Below are 19,913 nucleotides of genomic sequence, written 5' to 3' on the forward strand. Positions count from 1 at the left end.
AAAAACATGTTTTATGAAATTACGGAATAATAAGATATTATGATAATATTTTGTATGTGTAAGTAACAAGAAAAGATTGTAAAGTTTATGTTTGACACACAAAACATGAAAATTTAGCTTCAAAAGAGTCACAATGAGCGATTTTCTGACCGCCTCTTCGCGAAGAGTGAAGAGCGAAGAGTGGGTGAGATGAATTACAAAATCGCTTATTGCGACGCTAATGTAGCAAAATTGGCTGGTATTATGCGTTAGACACTGTACAAGCCAGTTGGCTGTAATTGCTGGACCGAAGGTTTTTCTTCGCCGTCGAAACGGCTGCCAAAAGGGCCAGTAGAATGGCTACACTACTTGCACTTATTTTGCTATCTTCGCTCTTTCACTAGAGCGCAAGACTAGCACACATCGATCGCGCACCGTTGGAGGAATTGAAATCTTCTGCTTTCCCACTTTGCACTAAAGTCGCGGACAAGCACTAAAACCTACTTTCGGACCTAGGATAAAGAAATTTGTATTTCGTTTTGTCACGCACAATCGACCGTGTATTCACGCTGTGAGTTGGGTTTGGACTGATTGTTTTTATCGTGTTGTTCACTGACCTCTCATCGATCGGGTGATCAAGTGTAATGCTTGTGTACGGACACTGGTATTCGTTATTACTCTCTCTCTCTCATCTTATAAGTATATAAGCCGTAGCTTTAGGGTAGGTTTGACAATCTTTAACTTAAATATATATAGTTTAGATTTAGGATTACGGTAAGGCCTCAACATTCCGGCCACCTTTGAAATAGACCTATCATTTCAACACTAATACTTGTTCACTAAATCACTTTAATTATGCATCTTCTCTTGCTAGTGGTATCTGCGTCGCCTGAGAGGATTGTTTGCTCGACTCTCTGTTCAATCGGTTGATCTTAACAGCGGCGATGCAGTATATAGATAGTGCGTTGACCTCGTTGTCGTCAGCCGAAAACAAAAAGAAGACCAGGTAGATCATACGGGTAGATTAGATTTATTGGAATGGTAATTACCTGGTTTCTACTGACATGAGCCTCGAGCCAGTTTGGTACTGCTTTAATGGTCTCCGACTGTTGCATCGGACTGATCGTTGGGTACGGGTCGCACGACGTTGTCCGAGGAGGCAGTCTTCAGCGTGACCACTCTGACGATCCCGTCTTTCCCAGGATGGACCTTCACAATTTTGCCGAGGGACCATTGAGCGGGTGGTAGGCAATCGTCCTTGATCACGGCAAGCCGTCCGATCTCGATTTTGCTAGGTGATTTGCAGCCTTGAACAGCCCTGGATTGCAGCTGCTGGAGGTATGCCGGGTACCAACGTGCCCAGATTCGTTGGAGGTGGCGCTGAGTTTGTTCCCAATGGTTGAGCCGGTTTTCGGGAATGTTGACCAATGTTGCTTCGGGAACGGATTGGAGGTTGGAACCTACCAGGAAGTGACCGGGTGTCAGGGCTTCCAGGTCCGATGGTTCTGAGGACAGGGGCGTTAATGGTGGTGAATTGAGGCACATCTCAACCTGCGGTAGTAAGGTGAGCATGTCCTCATAGGCAAGATTCGTATTGCCAATTTCTTCACCGCAGCCTCCCAGAGGCCTCCAAAATGAGGCGCACGTGGCGGAATGAACTTCCACCGGATCTCGTGGTTTGTGCACCAGGAAAGGATATGATTTCGGTCAGTGGCATCCTGCTTCAGCATTTGGTACACTCGATGCAAGGCGTGTGAAGCTCCTTTGAAGGTCGTGGCGTTATCGGAGTGCAGCTCGGTAATCTTCCCCCTTCGAGCTATTAAGCGACGCAGTGCGGCGACGAATGCGGCAGACGTAAGATCGCTCACAAGCTCAATGTGGACGGATCGTGTGGAAAAGCAGATGAAAATTGCCACATACACCTTTGTTGGACCCCGCTTCCGGACTGCCGACTTGACATAGAACGGCCCACAGTAGTCTACGCCACAGACGGAGAAAGGACGCGTCGGAGTGACACGGGATGCTGGTAGATCTGCTACAGTTTGCAGAATCAATTTCGGCTTGCTACGGAAGCAAGTGATGCATTGATGGTACGTGCGTCTGACGAGGTTTCGTCCGCCCAGAATCCAAAATTTCTGGCGGAGGGTAGCCAACATCAATTGCGGGCCAGCGTGAAGCAAGGTTTTGTGACAGTGCACAGCGAGCATACTGGCTAACGGATGTTTGGCGCTTAGGATGATAGGGTTCTTGGTAGACTCAGGTAGTTCGGCATTGTCGAGGCGTCCTCCGACGTGGATCAATCCGAATTCATCAACGTAGGGCTTCAACCACTTCAACGAACTCGATTTCGTTACGTTTGTACGAGCGACAAGATCGTTCCGCTCTTCTTGGAAGTTATCCAGCTGCGCTAGTCGACAAAGGACTCGGTCAGCCGAGTGGAGTTCATCGGAGTTGAGTGGCTGGCATGAATCAGTTGACCTTTTGAGCACACCTGGATTGATTGCATTCGAACGACGAAGAATTGCATGGTCACGAAGAGCTTGCAGAAATCGCAACCACCATGCGACCGTACGGCGAAGCTTGGAAAAGCTGGAGTATTTGGAGAACAAATCTTCGTGGAATGTGCTTTGGATGGCCGTCATCGCTACGATGGGAATCTTGCGGCATTCTTGGGACACTTCTGCTGTTTCTTTCGTAGGGAGCGCTCCTGCAGGCCAAAGCTCAGGTGGAACCTTTAACCAGGATGGACCATTCCACCACCTTGCCTTGTGGAGAAGTTCGGTTGGATCCAATCCTCTGGAGATGTCATCAGCGGGATTGTCGGAACCAGCTACGTGATTCCACTTATCAACTGGAGTAGCAGCTTGGATTTGGCTCACACGGTTGGCTACAAACGTTTTCCAACGTCCAGGTGATGATCGGAGCCACTGTATCACGGTGGTCGAGTCCGACCAGAAGAAAGCAGTTGGAACCGTTTGCAAGGACGAAGCGACTTTCTTGTACAGGTGCGTGGAAAGATGAGCTGCGCATAACTCCAGTCGGGCTATCATATGGCGTGCTGCTAGGGGCGAAACCTTGGACTTGGAGACCAGCAGTTTCACGGATACTTCTTGGATAGATTGGGCACGAACATAGCAACACGTTCCGTAGGCCTTGTCTGACGCATCAGCGAAGAAATGAAGCTCGATGCTGACTGCACCAATGATGGAAGCAAATCGAGGAACTCGAACTTCACGAAGCAGGTCGATGGTAGTGTGGAACTCTTTCCACTCTTGCTGCAGTTTTGGAGGCAAAGGTTGGTCCCAATCATAGCGTTCGTTGTCAGAGGATTTCAGCGCCAAGAGACACTGCATGAAGAGCTTCGCTTTCCTTACAGCGGGACCCACAAGTCCCAACGGATCGAAGATTTGAGCCACGTAGGACATGATCCTACGCTTGGTGAGAACAGCAGCCGGAAGAGGTAACTGTACCTTGAACCGAAATATGTCAGTCCCGGGTTCCCATATTAGACCGAGAGTGCTGACGGATTGTGGATATTGTAGGTCGTGCCATGGCTGGATAGATCGATCTTCTGGTGGAATATCTTCAAGGACTTCGACAGAGTTCGAAGCCCACTTCTTCATTGGGATTCCAGCAGAACCGAGCATCGCTGATACTTCACGTCGAATTTGGATGGCTGACTCGATATTATCGGCACCTGACAGAATGTCATCGACGTAAAAGTTCTTGGCCACTGGTTCCGCAGCGGCAGGGAATGAGTGACCTGCATCACTCGCCAATTTTTGGAGAGTTTTGGTGGCCAGATACGGGGCAGAAGCAGTGCCGTAGGTCACGGTCTGCAACTTGTAGGTAGCTATCGTTTCGGATGCATCCTTGCGCCATTTGATCCTGTGGTACGGTCGGTCTGCCTTGTGGAGAAGCATCTGACGGTACATCTTCTCGACGTCACCGTTGAGGGCAATGGGGTAGAAGCAAAACCGCATGACGAGCGACAGTAAATCGTCTTGAACGACTGGTCCGACAAGAAGTAGATCGTTCAACGAATAGCCCGATGCTGTCTTACACGATGCATCAAACACTACTCTCGTCTTCGTGGTGGTACTCGAGAGCTTGAACACGGGATGATGCGGAAGGTAGCAGTGCGGCATCGTGTTGTCCACAGGTTCATCGAGCCGTACCATGTGTCCGAGACGCTCGTATTCCGCCATGAACTGGTGGTAGGAGGATTTGGTGCTAGGATCACGCTCGAGTCGGCGTTCCAAGTTGAGGAATCGGCGTTCGGCAATGGATTCCGAATTTCCCAGAATGACTTCCGGATTGTCCGTGTTTGGTAGGCGAACTACGTATCGCCCGGTAGGATCTCGGGTTGTGGTTGTCATGTAGAGTTCTTCACAGGCCTTCTCGGTAGCGGAATGAACGGATTGGTTCGGAATCGTCTCAATCTCCCAAAACCTTTGGAGAGTGGCATCCAGAAGTGCATCAGTGCTAGACATTTGGCATACCATCATATTAGAGGAATCTTGAGAAGTTGAACAACAGAATGTCCAACCAAAGCATGTCTCGATGATGTGGGGTAAGCCTGGACCTAGATCGAGCTTCTTACCGGTGTGTAGGTCCCAATACGCTTCACCACCGATGACTAAGTCGTTCTTGTTGGGAATGTGGAACTCAGGATCAGCTAACTGCACGTTCGGAAGGTTCCATGAAGTAATCTGCACGTACATGGTGGGTAGATCAGCAGTGGGATGCTCGATCACGAGGAATGGAGTTTCGTGGAAAACGATCCGACTCTTGACTGGATTGTGGTGGCTACTGTACGCTTGATCTTCCGGAGGGATTGTCCGATTCCAGCTACGGACACATCAACCTTGGATTGGGAGCTGGAGAGCAGATTCGCAAGATCCTTAGACATAAAATGCGACATCAAAGCGGAATCCAGTAGAGCTCGGGCTTGGAAAACATGTCCGTGATCGTCGACGATTTGGAGAACGACTGTTTCAAGGAGAACCGTGCTGGCGTGGGACTGAACCGACATGCTTATTTGTTGGGATGAGGCAGACGGTCCTGGAGTAGCCAACATGGGTGGAACTTGTGCCGTTTCATGGGAATTAGACATCACGGCGGGGGTGGACGAACTCTTACCAGACTGGGATGAATCATGCAGCAACGTATGGTGCCGTTCTCGACAGGTTCGGCAGGAGAACTTCGAGGAGCAGTTTCTGGTTTGATGACCAGTTCGGAAGCAATTCCAACACAGCTTTCGTTGGGATACCAGCTCTCTCCGCTGGCTGACGGGCAATTTGGCGAAAACTTGACACTGAAAGAGGAAGTGTCGTTCGGAACAAGCGAAACAAGAAGGCAAGTTTGGCTTGCTATCAGATGCAGCAGCGTTGGCAGCGACCTTGGGTTGAATGTACTTCTTTGGAGGAGGAAAGTTGCCGGCCACCTTTGCTTGAACCGGCTGGGAGCGTTGCAGCAGATCGGATGCTACGGATTTCAGGATTCGTACACGCTGGTACAGGAATTCAACAAGGTCGTTGTACTTGACGTCGTCTTGCTGGCTGGTCTTTTCTTCCCACGCACGAAGAGTAGCTGGATCGAGCTTGTAGGACAGGATGTTTACGAAGGGGGTGTCCACATACTCGACAGGTTCATCCAACTTTGCCAGGGCCTTCACGTGCCGCTGGAAATCGTCCACGAGCTCGTGTAACTCGTTGGCGGATTCCCTTTTCAACGATGAGAAGTCGTGGATACTACGGAAAAGCTGCTTTTTCAAAAATCTACGATTATCATACCTTTTTAGCAGGGCATCCCACACGGCAGCGTAGTTATCGGCCTCGATGTCCACGCTCTCGAACGGCTTGCGTGCCTCGCCTACGAGTGACTGGATGAGGTATTGGAGTTTTGCCACGGTGGGAATATCCGCATTCGAATGCACCATCGACGTGAAGGTGTCTCGAAACGACAACCACTTCGAGAAATCCCCGTTAAACTTGGGGAGGTCAATCTGCGGAAGTCTAAGGTGGAATGTACCTGGATTGGCTGGTGCATGATGGATCGATGAGTTGAGTGCCACTTGGTTGGCATCTGCTGTTCGCTTGGACAGCAAGAAGCCTTTCGCCGAACAGTAACGTGCTTCGAAATTGGCTCGTTCCGTCAGGTGATCGTTCAGCTGTTCTTCGTCATCCAACCGTTCGACTTCACCTTGCGCTTCCAGGAATTCGTGGTACACTCTGTCCAGAGATTCAAGCCGCACGGGTATCTGGCATGAATCACGATCTTCTTGAAAGTCCTTCACAAACCTTTCAACGCCATCGCGATGCACGTACAGGCCTTTCTTCACGATTTCCAAATCAGTCAGCCTTTTTTCGATCTTCTTGTCCGGCATTTTGCACCGATCTAGTTCGAAACGATCACGAAAAACGGTTTCGAAATGCTCCTTCCCGACGCGGGCGATATCGAAATAATCCTTCCCGACGCGGACGAGTGCGAATTGCTCCTTCCCGACGCAATACACGGATTGCGTCGCGAATTCGCGGATCGGTGAAAACACTGTCACTATGGTCACTTTAACGTGTCGTTCGTATCTGCCTTGCCGCCAACAAGGCCAAAAAAAAATCAATAATCACTCTTCAATTTGTGCCGCACTACGGGCAAATTCTATTAGGCTATTTGCAGCACACTTCTCCTATCAAAGCAAGGCACAGCAACAATGCTTTGCTTGCCGGTGATCACACACTATTCTTCCTCGGGGGATCGTACAATGCCAGCAGCAATGGCTAACGGCTATTCAGTAGCCACACAAATGGAATCACACGTTTGACAGAAAAGTGGTTCATTTTCACCCCCGTATTGTCACCTCTTCTCTTAGCGAAGAACTAGTTCTTTAGAACCGCTCGTGAACGCAATGCCCATCTGTAATTTGAAATGCATCACAGCAGTCTGAAGGTAACTACGATTTGTCTTCGCCAGACCTACATCGATAGAAATCTCCTAATACCTTTTGGCAAATTTCTATTGCTGATTATTCATAAAATGTATAAGTCAACTAACAAGCAGACTCCTTGCAAAAAGTTAATGAAGATCATGTGTCAAATGAAAGGTATAAGCGGTCACACATAACTTTTATGCATTCTTGTAGGACCTATGTGGTTTGTCTTATGGAATGGCTGATGTTTTGACAAAAATGTATAGGTGAAACACATGGATAAAATAATTGATTTTCGTTTCGTGTAGGTTTAAAAAATTAATATCAAATTTTACGACGGAATGATCAACATAAACAACAATAAAAAATGAAAGTCCGCAACGAGCCCCCCACTCTTTATCTCTCTCCAAACAAGAGAGACGAGGGTGCCGCGTAGTCGACGGCTGAAAAGTTATTCTAAACTGTTCCCCTGGCTTGCAGAAGGAACAAAAGAAAGCTTTAAAGCTTTCTCCCTGCTTCGTTAATGCACTAGACGGGGCCGTTAATTAGCACTTGATGGCCATGCTCCGCTGCTCGTGCGTTCTCGCCCCGCGCTGTCAAAGAAAGTATAAAAGCATCAACGGCGTATAGAACCATCAACAACACCATTTCTCTCAAGAGCCTTTCACACCGGCAGACTACCGGCGATGGAGGCAACCCGAGAGTAGTCTATTAATAACATCCTTTCGACTTACTTCCCTAACGAGGTGATTTGCCATCTTTTTTCAACGTCGGTATTTTTTTCAGTGTCTTCACCGCTGGTCACTGGAAGAAGGGGGTCTCTTGATTGTCGGAGATAAAGATTAATAGGGGAGAAAATAGACCTTTATGTTTGTGCTTTCGACCTCCGAAAATAGCTGGAAAATTGCTACAAATTGAAAAGGGAGTAATTCCAGCAAGCACTTCATTTTTCATCACAGTCAGTTAGAATTGAGTCGAGTGATAAATTAGCTTGGGTGTCCTCGTTTTATGAGCAATTTTCCCGTCATCCCTGCCCGGAGTTCTCAACTCGCATTAGCATTCAAAGGCATGAGCTTGTTTAGCCGAGCTTCTTTACATAACATTTCGAAACTTGATATATGCTCTGAGCTGAGGAGACCATGTGTGCGTGCTGCCATGTTTATAATTAAGTTAATTTTGCGGAGAAAAATTCTGGGAGAGCAGCCACTTAATTAGCGCTAAGCACGAAAACAAATACACGCAGTCTCCGCGGTTAGTCTTGTGTACACTTGGGAAGTGGTTTTTTTTTCAGTGGTTTCTATGGTGGTGGGTGTGACTTATGTTATGGCGATTCCGTTTGTTTACAATCGTTGGTATGAGGTTACATAGTTGGTTTTGCATAATTTAAGGAGCAATTGGGGTTTGAACTGCGTAGGGTAAAGGCTCTTATACTGGAGGCGCTAGAATTATGCTGCTGTTTGATGTAAAGAATGAAAATTCGATCGAACCAGTTTCGTTTGCGTATACATAAATCAGATTTTCACAATTGCTTCGGCGAGTGTCGGTGAATATGGTGGGGTTCGAGTAGCGGTCAGGATTGGTATGGAGGAACTAGATCCCCTCAAAAAGGTCGACCTTACTAAAGAGGGTTTCGGATGGACCAGGAGGAATAAAACGATTAACAACGCGATTTACAAGAAGCGATAAAAAGGTTAATGTGTATTCTCTCGTGTTTTGTTTACAAGTGATGAAAAATGAATAATGAACACCAGCAAAAGAAACTACAGTGGTGTAGGAAAAAGAGGGGCACCAAAGGTGCAGTGGTTGCCATCTCAACACCCCTGCTCAACCACAGCATCGTCCTAGTCCTAGCAACGATCGTAGATGCTTGAATGGTGAGGGCGGAAGTCCCTTCGTCATAATATCAGCCTGTTGCTCTGATGTTCCGACGAATTTAATCTTCAGTACGCCCTGGTGTATCAAGTCCTTCAAAAAATGATATTTGGTGTCAACGTGTTTTAGTCTGCCATGATCACGACAGTCCTCGGCGATCCGAATGGTAGACTGATTGTCTTCATGAACCACTATCGGCTCATCGATCTTCTGGCCCAGATCCCGTAGCAAGCGTATCAGCCACAGCGTGTGACAAGCTGCTGTGCACAACGCCGACAACTCGGCCTCGGTCGATGATAATGACACGGTGTGCTGCTTCCGTGTTATCCAGCTTATAGTGCAACCGAACAACTTGAAGATGCAACCGGTTACGGAACGACGATCAACCAAATCGTTAGCCCAATCTGAATCCGAATATACTTTCAACACTGGCGAACACTCATCATCCCGGAAGATCAGTCCAACATCCAGAGTCTCCTTGACGTATCTTAACATCCGTTTGAGGTGAACCCAATGATTCTCGTTCGGACAAGACTGGAACTGACTAAAGTAGTTCACGGCTGCTGAAAGATCCGGTCTCGTCGTTAGCGAAGCGTACATTAAGCAGCCAACGAGCTCGCGGTACGGCTTCGACGTCCTCTGTTCTTCGATTCCTCGCGTCAGCTTCAACCGATTCTCCAAAGGCGTGGATATCGGCTTGCTGTCATTCATCTCGAAACGTTGCAGCAAGTTTTCGAAATAGTTGCGCTGATGAATCCGCATGATCCCGTTCGGCGCATCTCGTTCCACGGAAATTCCCAAGAACTGCTTTACTTCTCCTGCATCCGTCATCTCAAATTCCGCCGAAAATCCACGCTTCACAGCTTCCAAGACTTTCAGAGACGAGCTGGCCATCAAAATGTCGTCCACGTAGAGCACAACGATGACTTTGTTTTTCCCTTCGCCTCGTACGTAAAGACACTGGTCGTTCTCGCTGCGGACGAAACCCATCTTCACTATGAATGTGTGGAACCGTTCATTCCACGCGCGGGACGCTTGCTTCAAGCCATACAAGGAACGATTAAGACGACAAACGAGGCCTTTCCCCTGCTCAAACCCATCTGGCTGAGCCATGTAAATCTCCTCGTTGAGTTCTCCGTTCAAGAACGCAGTCTTGACATCCATTTGGTGTAGATGCATGCGTTCCTTATTCGCCAAGACCAAAACAGCTCGAAGGGTATCCAGCTTCGCCACTGGAGAATACGTCTCGGAATAGTCAAACCCTCTCTTCTGGCTAAAGCCCCTAGCCACGAGTCTGGCCTTGTACCGGTCGCCCGCTTCGCCGCTTCCATGCTTCACTCGAAAGACCCATTTGCAGGTAATCGCAGTTCGGCCTTCAGGAAGTCGCGTCAGCGTCCAGGTGTTGTTGCGCTTCAACGAATCCATCTCATCTTCAATCGCCTCCTTCCAGCGACCCCAGTCTTCGCGCTTCCGCAGATCAGCAATCGTGCTCGGAATATTATCGATATAGTTCAAAGCACTCAATGCGAATCCCGCGTACTCGACATCGAAATCGTCGTGCCATTTCGGTGGTTGCCGGTTACGTACCGGCCGATTTCCATCAACTGGCGTAGACTCCTCCACCGGCTCTGCTTCTGCATTCGAATTCGCATCTTCCTCAGCTGGATCTTCCGAAAAGCTTCCGAATTCATCATCCGATCCTTCTTCATCCGATTCTTCTTCATCCGTTTCAGCGTTCCGACTTTCCAGATCCTCATCCAGTTCTTCGTTCCGGCTGCGAGGCAAAAACAAGAATTCGCCCTCGGGGTTTGCCCGGCCCTCGGTCCGGCCATCAACCTTCGATGGTGCTTCGGTCTCCACAAACACCACGTCTCGAGCCACAACGATTGCTTCCTTCTTCGGGTCCCATACCCGATAGCCATTCGGAGAGTAGCCAACGAAGATGCCTTGCCACGATTTCGGATCCAATTTCCTCCGCAGCTCTTTCGGAATGTGAGTAAACACTCGACATCCGAATACTCGAAGTTTCGAAATATCCGGCTTTCGCGACTCCCACAATTCGAACGGAGTTCGGTTCGAATCAAGCGCACTGGTCGGGCTCCTGTTGATCAGGTACGCAGCCGTCTGGACCGCCTGACCCCAGAAAACCTTGCTTATTCCCGAATCCTGCAGCATCGCTCTCGCTTTCTCGACAAGGGTCCTGTTCATGCGCTCGCTAACCCCATTTTGCTCCGGGGTGTACGGCACAGTGAACTCTTGCTGGATCCCTTTCGACCTACAGAACTGTTTGAAACGCATTCCGCAGTACTCACCGCCGTTGTCGCTTCTCAAGCGGGAAATCCTCCTCTCGAACTTGGCCGTCACCATGGCTTCATACGCCACGAAACACTCCAGCACCTCATTCTTTGACTCCATCAAGTACACGGCGGTAAAGTGGCTCCAGTCGTCGATGAAGGTCACGAAGTATTTCGATCCATACAGCCCTGCTGGCGTAACCGGTCCACATACGTCCGAGTGGACCAGCTCGAGCACTCGCGACGAACGCTTTTCACCGCGCGACGAAAACGGTTGCCGGGTTTGCTTCCCTTCGACACAGGGTCCACACACGATCATGTCACTTTTCTTATCCGGGTTCAGTTTTAAACCCACTACCGATCCGTTCCGAGCAAGAACTTTGAGATTCTTCTCACTGATGTGGCCGAACCGGCGGTGCCACAACTTGAAGTCTTTGCTGATTCGACCGCACGAAAGCAACGATGTCTCACACGCACTTTGGTCCAACGAGTAAAAATCCAGTTCATAAAGCTTGTCCCGGCGCGCACCACAAGCTACCAGTTCGGAGTTGTTGAAGATTTTAGCTTTGCCGTCTTCGAACACTACCCGCATGCCAGCTTTTTCCACCTTCAGGTAAAGTTTTAGATTAGTAAAGATTGATATATTGTGTGAACTATATCACTTAAGTGCAGTGTGCTATTTTTTTTTTAATGAAATGTTTTAATAAACAGTGAAATTATCTGATGATGGCTTTGATTAGGAAAGCACACAAGACAATGCTTTTTACTGTGAATATACTTAATGAAAGGATATGTGATCATACCTGCTCCATGGTGATTCCAGTGTAAGGGTTTGTTTCGCTGTTAGATCCTTGAGGTGCATTATCTCCATTATTTCCATCGGAATCAGACTCTATTGGCTCTTCAGTGGTGTTAACTGTATCTTCTTCGGTGTGCTCCAAGTACTCTTCTTCTATTATGTGTTCAGTCGAAGTGGATTTTTGAATTTTAAGGATGATTTTGATGAGTCCAAGGACATGAACAATTCAGGTTCGTTAATTTCTTCGTCGTCTGGAATGAAAATGATGAATAAATTTAAAGTAAGAGCAGCTATTTCTGTGAAGCAATATTACTCAGATATACTCAGTAATCCTGACAATAGAAACGACGGGATATAAATTTGGTTTGGCTATTATACGGTGTCCAGAAAGCAAACGTGGTGTGCTGATGAATTTCTGTATTTTGAAGCAGTCTATCTTCCTCCAAAAGCTCCACTTCATATGCTTCGTAGAAATCATTGTACCCAGTTGTTTCACAAATTTTCATCAGAAAATTAATGCAATTGTTCTCAATTACTATTTCGCGAATGATAGCAAATATCGGATACAACATATTGTTGTGATTTTTTATACAGACAATCAAATTTGATCGAAATTCGATTCCATTGATCGATACAATCTTCGGTGTGAAAACGAACTCCTCTTGACTTTCATGTAGAAAAAGGCTGCTGAGAGTTTCATTGCGATGTATTAACTTGCCAGTTGTGTAATGAATTTTATCTGTAAAAGGATTGTCAATAATGTCCAATACCATGCTAAATCCTTGACGCTTTGCCAAACTTTTGCAAATATTCTTAAAATTCCGGCATGTAGCAGACTGAATTTTGCATGGCTTATTTTTTTGTTCAAATGGAAAGCAATTGAACTGCTTCATGCTGCCGCTCTTTCGAATGCAGTACGGATAATGTTCTAGATGATGACTTTTGTTGATTCGTTGATCAAATTTCGTGTAAAATGAATGTTGAAATGAGCTTATATGATCTTCTAGTTCAGCGAGCAAATAATCCGACACGACTGGGGAGCTCAGAATCCTTACAATATTAATCATCCGTCCGATTAAGGACATATACTGGCAATCCGCTGGAACCAAGTGCCCGAAAAGGAACGGAAATGATCGAAGATGTTGAAGATTTTGAGTAGCCGTCTGTTTCAGTTTACAGGCTTTTGGTCTGTTCAGCATTTCCTCCGTGAAGTTTGCTGAGGGTTTGTTTTTCTTGTCAACATATCCATAAGCATATGTATTAATGCGGTAATTAATGTAAGATACATCGATTTTAATGTCTTTGCTTTCGAAGTAAAAACTCAAAACTAATTGTATCGTCAAGGGTACAATTCCTTCCGCAATGTCGTGCATCACGTCCAGTGCATAATTTTCACAGACATGAAAATTTTCCAATTCATTCAGTATGCATCCTTGGGGATGCAGGCCGCAATCTGATGTTGAAATTTCCCCGTTTTCCAACTGCGTTATCTTAGTATCGTACCATTGCTTTGTACGGATGGGATGCTGGAAATGAGGATCTTCTTTGAATAAAGGCCGTGAAATCGTACAAATTCTACAAAAAAAAGTTGGCCCCCGGTCCAAGCAAATTGAAGACTTCGTGAACAGCTAACGTGTCACCACAAAACACCGCCAAGGTAGCTCTGAGGACAAACTTTTCTGAATTGTAGTATACCGTAACCCCTTTTTCAAGCTTTTTTAAGTCGGAAATTAATGGTTGTAATATTTTGTTGTACCCGTGCTTCTTCGCATCGACTGATGTACAGTAGAGCGTTGGGAAGATGCTTTTTGGAGAGCTATTATACTTGTCCGGAAAGTTTTGAACTTTGAACGCAAGACATGACACTTTGTTGATGCCTGCTCTGCTACTCAACCCGTTTCCTACTTCTAAATCGTCCTGATAAATACTCAGTCTGATTCAGTTTGGATGTTCTTGAAAATAGGCACTCGTTTTATATGATTCGCCAGTACAATAAGATCCATATTCTTTTATTCCGCCAATAGTTCGCTGCTCATTTTCAGATTCCTCTAACAATCTGTTAAATTAAAGACTTTATTATTTTTAAAAATGTCACTATTAAAAATGCAAGAATGTGCAACTGTTGCTAATATAATTAAAATTACCACCGATTGCATGTGAAAAGCGATTTCCCTAGCACAGATTTCAAAGTTGAATTGCATCCGGTCTCACCAAACGGTGTTTATTCAATCACCGCGTGGTGAGTGGTGGTGTTCTCCGGTACACAACGAAAGGCTCCCCGCAAGCAGCTAGCGATCAAGGCTGACCTCAACCGGTGATCGAATTCAGTTCCAACTATCGTGTGTGGTGATGTCCGGTCGTTGGCATTAACAGCCGCAGCAGCAGAGCTTTCGGCACGTGGCGTTGAACATTGTTCTCCAGTACACAACGAAAGCGAGCTGCAGCCCACATGAGCATCCATAGAAGGAGGAAAAAGCCGCACCGCTATTGATCGGAATCAGTAGCTCTTCGTGAGTCGCTGTGGGCCATCTATGTCAAGCGCGTCAATTTAAAGAGTATAAACAGAGAGAACCCCGCTCAAATACCTATTCCTACACAAAACACAAGCTCCTGCTGCAGTTAACAAATAAGATTTATTATGTAAGACCACTTAGCCCTACGTCACCATTGCGTACAACCCCATCTTGTAGTTTTTTTTAAACCGGAAGTCAACATCTTGGATTTCAAAATGGCGTTGATTATCTATTTTCATTCTCTATACGTCATCTTGATTCCAAAAATACCTGATGGATATGGATATGATGGATATTTGACAGTATATCCCACTTTTTCTTAAACTGGAAGCCGCCATATTGGATTTTAAAATGGCGTGGCATATCGATTTTCGATCTTTAGACGTCACCCCAATTCCAAAAATACCCATATTGATGGGTAAACAAATCGCCCGACAATGATAAATTTGACGTAACGTAACGGAACGTAAGTTCATTTGACAATGAAAGACAAAATGAACACAAGTCAGGCCAAAACAAACAGCAGGAAAACTGATCGAAAGTGGTTCTGTTGATGTTTAAGGGGATTTGCTCGAAGAGAAGATAGAAAGGACTTTCAATTGTAAGTGATGGTTGTCAGCTTTGTCGTCGCTTGACGATTTTCGATTGAAAGTGACTTTGTTGGGCCCTGCTAGGAATCCGTTTGAAACTATTATCAAATTGAGTTTCCCTTGGATTTCATGTTAGAAATCTTTTGGAACTGTTTTTGGGATGCCCTCGGTTTGAAATACTCATTAGAAGTGCTGGTTTTTGATGCCGTTATAATTTAAATTGCAATTCCGTTCGAATTTTCCCAAAATTTCGTCATAAATATTTTTTAATTATGTTGAATCCTCCACTAAACTCTCATCTCTAAACTATCTACAGACGAATCGCTTCCTGCTCTACTAATGTTAGTTTTAAGTAATTTTGTTAAACAAAACCTGGCTTCGTGTAGTTACTGCGAATGAGCCTTGAAAGATAAACAAAGTGATGTTGGCTACTTGGCACTGATGAAGTCTGCAAGTAGTAGACGAAATACGCGTATCTTTGAAAAGATAAGCAATTATAGTGGAATTAAAAGGAAATAAATCAACACACTCAAAAAGCTCTTCATAAAGGAATTTCGACAAAATTAAACTATAAAAAAAACTATCCTAAGATGTTGTGAACTCAAATTTGGGTTGATATCATTGGCCGTGCAGAAAGATCTCAGCTCAAGCTCAAGGTTTCTATAAGAATTTCTTACTACAATCTTTCACTTTCAAAAATTGTTACCTTTTTCAGCATAGCATTCTGCGGATAATTTTCATGATTCTGTAACTCAGAAAACTTTATAAGTTTTAATGAGACCTTGGAAATCTTTCGAGATCTTGAACTTTACATTATTAACCTGATTACAGAGTTCAGGCAATCTGTTACAGTTTCATAGCAAAAATATTTGTCTATGATTCTTGAAACTAAACTTACTTCTCAATGTCTAAAGTTGTTAAATAGAAAATCTTTTAATTAGCCCCTTTAGCTTGTCACCCTTGGCCGTTTTCTACATTCCCATTGTTGAATCGCTGAGAAGTGAAAGGCCCGCACTGACTTCCGAACAGCTTATATATTTAATTTTGTGTGTGTGGTTCGAATCTATAATTTGATTTTGGTTTAGTTTTACAAGTTGTTTTTAGGTTAGAATAGAACTTACAATTCAGTGGCGATTTTCGCTCGAATGGCCTTTCTGGTCAGCATTCAACCGCTTGCTGTATAATCCTAAGTAGATGTAATTCTTGTTTAAGTTTTTAAGTCCATCAAAATTACCTTCACTAGCCGTAGTAACTATTTAGATTTAACCTAGATGCAACTAGGATTAACTAATTTAACTTTCTATAGTAATTTTCACCCGCGTATATCTGGTTCAATTCTTTCTTTTTCGTTCCTGCAGACTGACGTTTCGACACAGAGAGTTTGTCGCGCGTAGACTCGTCGCTCGTGTCGTGATGTTCAGACGGCCGGGTTGCCAATTCAAAACGTTCAATCAGTCAATGTCCCTGTGCTAACATCCTCCCCCGAGTGCGGTCCACTGGCCTCAATGACCGCACTGCTACTTGAAACATCGAGTACCACCAGTTTCGATACCGGCCGACGAAGAACTCCCCCCGCAGTCTTGATCATAGCCTGGCGCACGTGACCATCCGGTGCTATGATCGACTCAATCACGATCCCGCGAGTCCAGCCATTCCGCTGGCCCTCATCCGCTATCAACACCAAGTCTCCATCTTGCACGCACCGGGCTTCATCGTACCACTTGGTCTGCCTCCTCATCACCGGCAAGTACTCCTTCAGCCAGCGTTGCCAGAATCGGTTGAGCTGCCGCATGATGTGGTTCCACAAATCCCGAGAAACCCCCTGTTGAGGCTCGATACATACGCTTGGCTGTTTGACCCCGTTAGAGCTCCCCAGCAGGAAATGGTTCGGAGTAAGCGATTCAGATTCCGCAGAATCAAGTGGTAAGTACGTGAGTGGTCTAGTATTCACAATGCCCTCTGCCTTCACGATCACGGTCTGCAGCTCTTCATCGTTGAGTTTTCCTTCGCGATACGCATCCCCTATCGCCGCCTTCACTGAACGGACGAGTCGCTCCCATGCACCGCCCATGTGCGGAGCGCTTGGCGGAATGAAGGTCCACTTCGTGTTGGCACTGGTGAACGTTGCTGTTACTCCTTCGTTGATCTGCTCACGAAGCTGTCGTTCAGCCCCGTGGCTGTTCGTAGCGTTATCACTGAAGAACTCCACAGGCGATCCTCGGCGGCAGACAAATCTTCGGATGCAGGAAATACACGATATGCCACTTCGAGGTGAACGGCGCGCACAGTCAAGCAAGTGAAGAGCGCAATCCACCTTTTTACATTCGAGTGACCCTGCTTGACTAACAATGGGCCGAAGTAGTCCACTCCTACGTAACTGAATGGACGGTCGTGTATGGCCAACCGTGCTGGTGGCAGTGGTGCCATCGGAGGAATAGTCGGAAGTGCCTTACGAATTTTGCAGAATTGGCAGCTTCGTCCGATCTGCTTTACCACCGATCGCAGTTTCGGTATGATGAACAGCTGGCGGACTTCGTTCACTACCGTTTCGGAGTTTGCATGACGGTAGAGCCGATGATAGCGTGCGACCAGAAGTTCCGTGCAGCGATGCATTCTTGGCAGGATTACTGGAAAGCGCACGCTGTGATGAATATCCTTCGCCGCTGCAATCCGGCTGTTTTGACGCATCAAGCCCCGTTCATCCATCATTGGCATCAGTTGGTAAACGATGCTCGATCTGTCAATCGATTCCTTCTTGTCTTCCGGTAGTACTTGATTATTCTTCAGCGTTGTTACCTCATCTGCAAAGTTTTCTTTTAGGACCTGCTTCAGAACTTCATTTTCGGCATCATCCAGCTCCTGTTGAGCTAATCGACCACTGCGTTTTTCTCCCTTCTTGGTTACGTTGAAAATGAATCGTAGCACGTAAGCCATACTACGCTGCAACCTCTCCCATTTGGAGAACCGCTCGTAGGCGATCACAGCTTCCCAAGTGGTGTGAAAGAGTACTGATGATCGAAGTTCTACGGCCGTATCCACGACTAGATCCGTAGAATGCGGCCATTCATGTTCCGGGAAGTGCAAGAACTCCGGTCCGTTGAACCACTTGCTGTCGCTACTGAAGTAGGGTCCACTTCCCCACTTTGTTGCCTCATCTGCTGCGTTAGACTCCGACGGAACCCATCTCCACTCATCGACTGTTGTATTTTCGAGAATTTCACCGACCCGGTTGGCCACGAACGGTCGATAGTTCCTCGGATCTGCGCGGATCCACGAAAGCGCAACGGAGCTGTCCGTCCACAGGACTCGTCTTCTGATGGTAATGGAGTGGTTGGCTTGCACGAACTTCATCATTCTTGTTCCCAGGAGACATCCTTGAAGTTCCAGCTTCGGTATAGTCATTGAGTGATGCTACTTTCGCCTTCACAGCGATCAGTGTGCACTGGGGTGTGCCGTCAGCGGTGATTGTCCTCAGGTACAGCGCACAGGAATACGCAAGCGGATTGGCATCTACGAAGACATGAAGTTCAGTAACTTCATACGAAGGTGCTGACGCTTCTGGGAAATAGCAGCGAGGAATGCGAACGTTCGCGATGTACGAAATCATCTTGATCCACCTGCACAAGTCCTGCACCAGAATCTTGCCGTGGATCAGAAATGTGGCCAATAAACCCAACGGGTCGAACAGAGTCATGACGCAGCGTAACACTTGCCTCTTCGTTGGGATTCTGTCATTTTCGAGGAGATATTGAACTTCATCGCTCATTCGAGTGCTGAACGATAGTTCGTCCGTTACTGGGTCCCACACCATTCCGAGCACACGTTCAGTAGTGGTGCTCGTAGTTACCAAGCTTTTACTGGTAGCTGCTTGAGTCTCCCCAAGGCGATCCAGAACACCTTCGTTGTTCGAGATCCAGTTCCTCAATTCGAACCCACCGTTGCGGAAAATCTGACGTACTTCCTCAGAAATACGAAGAGCTTCTTCTTCCGACCCAAAGCTATCGAGGTAATCGTCCACGTACGTTCTCTGCAGTATTCCTTCCGCTGCTCTGGGATATCGAACACTGTGCTCCCGAGCGTTCGTATTTTTCACGAATTGTGCCGACGCTGGTGAGCATGTCGACCCAAACGTTGCAACATCTACCAGGAATATTTCCGGGTCCTGACTTGGATCCAAACGCCACAGGATTCGCTGCGAATGCTTGTCAGCCGCACGCATCAGAATCTGCGAGAACATTTCCTTCACGTCAGAGCCCACCGCAATCTTGAACTGCCGGAAGCGGCACAATACTCCTAACAGCGACACCAACTGGTCCGGCCCTTTTAGCAGCATGCTGTTTAGCGAAACTCCGTCGACCTTGGCAGCAGCGTCCCAAACGATGTGTATATTCCCTGGTTTCTTCGAGTTGGTCACAACCCCCACAGGGAGGTACCAGATTCTGCGAGGATTCGCATCAGAACTACACTGAAGTTCTCCTCAGAATTACTTCGAACTTCTCCTGAGAACTACTCTAAAGGTCTCCTCAGAACTACTCTGAAGTTCTCCTCATCAGAATTAATTTGAACTTCTTCTGAGAACTACTCTATATGTCTCCTCAGAACTACGCTGAAGTTCTCCTCAAACTTACTCTAAAACTTTTCACAGAACTACTTGGAAGCTCTCCTCAGAATTACTCTGAAATTTTCCTCAGAATTACTTTGAAATTTTCCTCAGAACTACTCTGAAGTTCTCCTCAGAATTATTTTGAAATTCTCCTCAGAACTACTCTAAAATTTTCTCAGAATTACGCTGAAGTTCTCCTCATCAGAATTAATTTGAACTTCTTCTGAGAACTACTCTAAAGGTCTCCTCAGAACTTCTCTGAAGTTCTCCTCAAACTTACACTGAAACTATCCACAGAAGTACTCTGAAGTTCTCCTCAGAATTACTCTGAAGTT

The 19,913-nt window shown here is 46.4% G+C and overlaps 2 protein-coding genes across 2 annotated transcripts; both read right to left on the minus strand.

Moving 5' to 3' along the window:
* Positions 1 to 1,071: 1,071 nt before the first annotated feature.
* LOC135699955 (uncharacterized) lies at positions 1,072 to 4,472 on the minus strand. The gene is made up of 2 exons (XM_065220280.1): positions 1,590 to 4,472; positions 1,072 to 1,530 (listed from the first exon to the last, which is right to left on the minus strand). Exons 1-2 carry the CDS (start codon positions 4,470 to 4,472, stop codon positions 1,072 to 1,074), a joined length of 3,342 nt encoding a protein of 1,113 aa, XP_065076352.1.
* Positions 4,473 to 16,422: 11,950 nt separating this feature from the next.
* Positions 16,423 to 19,308, minus strand: LOC135699956 (uncharacterized). Its single transcript, XM_065220282.1, has 3 exons — positions 18,282 to 19,308; positions 17,323 to 18,235; positions 16,423 to 17,209 (listed from the first exon to the last, which is right to left on the minus strand). Exons 1-3 carry the CDS (start codon positions 19,306 to 19,308, stop codon positions 16,423 to 16,425), a joined length of 2,727 nt encoding a protein of 908 aa, XP_065076354.1.
* Positions 19,309 to 19,913: the final 605 nt, after the last annotated feature.

This window comes from Ochlerotatus camptorhynchus, unplaced genomic scaffold (assembly GCF_037179485.1).
Source record: "Ochlerotatus camptorhynchus isolate MF236.1 unplaced genomic scaffold, CSIRO-AGI_Acam_v1.1 ptg000124l, whole genome shotgun sequence".
NCBI lineage: Eukaryota > Metazoa > Arthropoda > Insecta > Diptera > Culicidae > Ochlerotatus > Ochlerotatus camptorhynchus.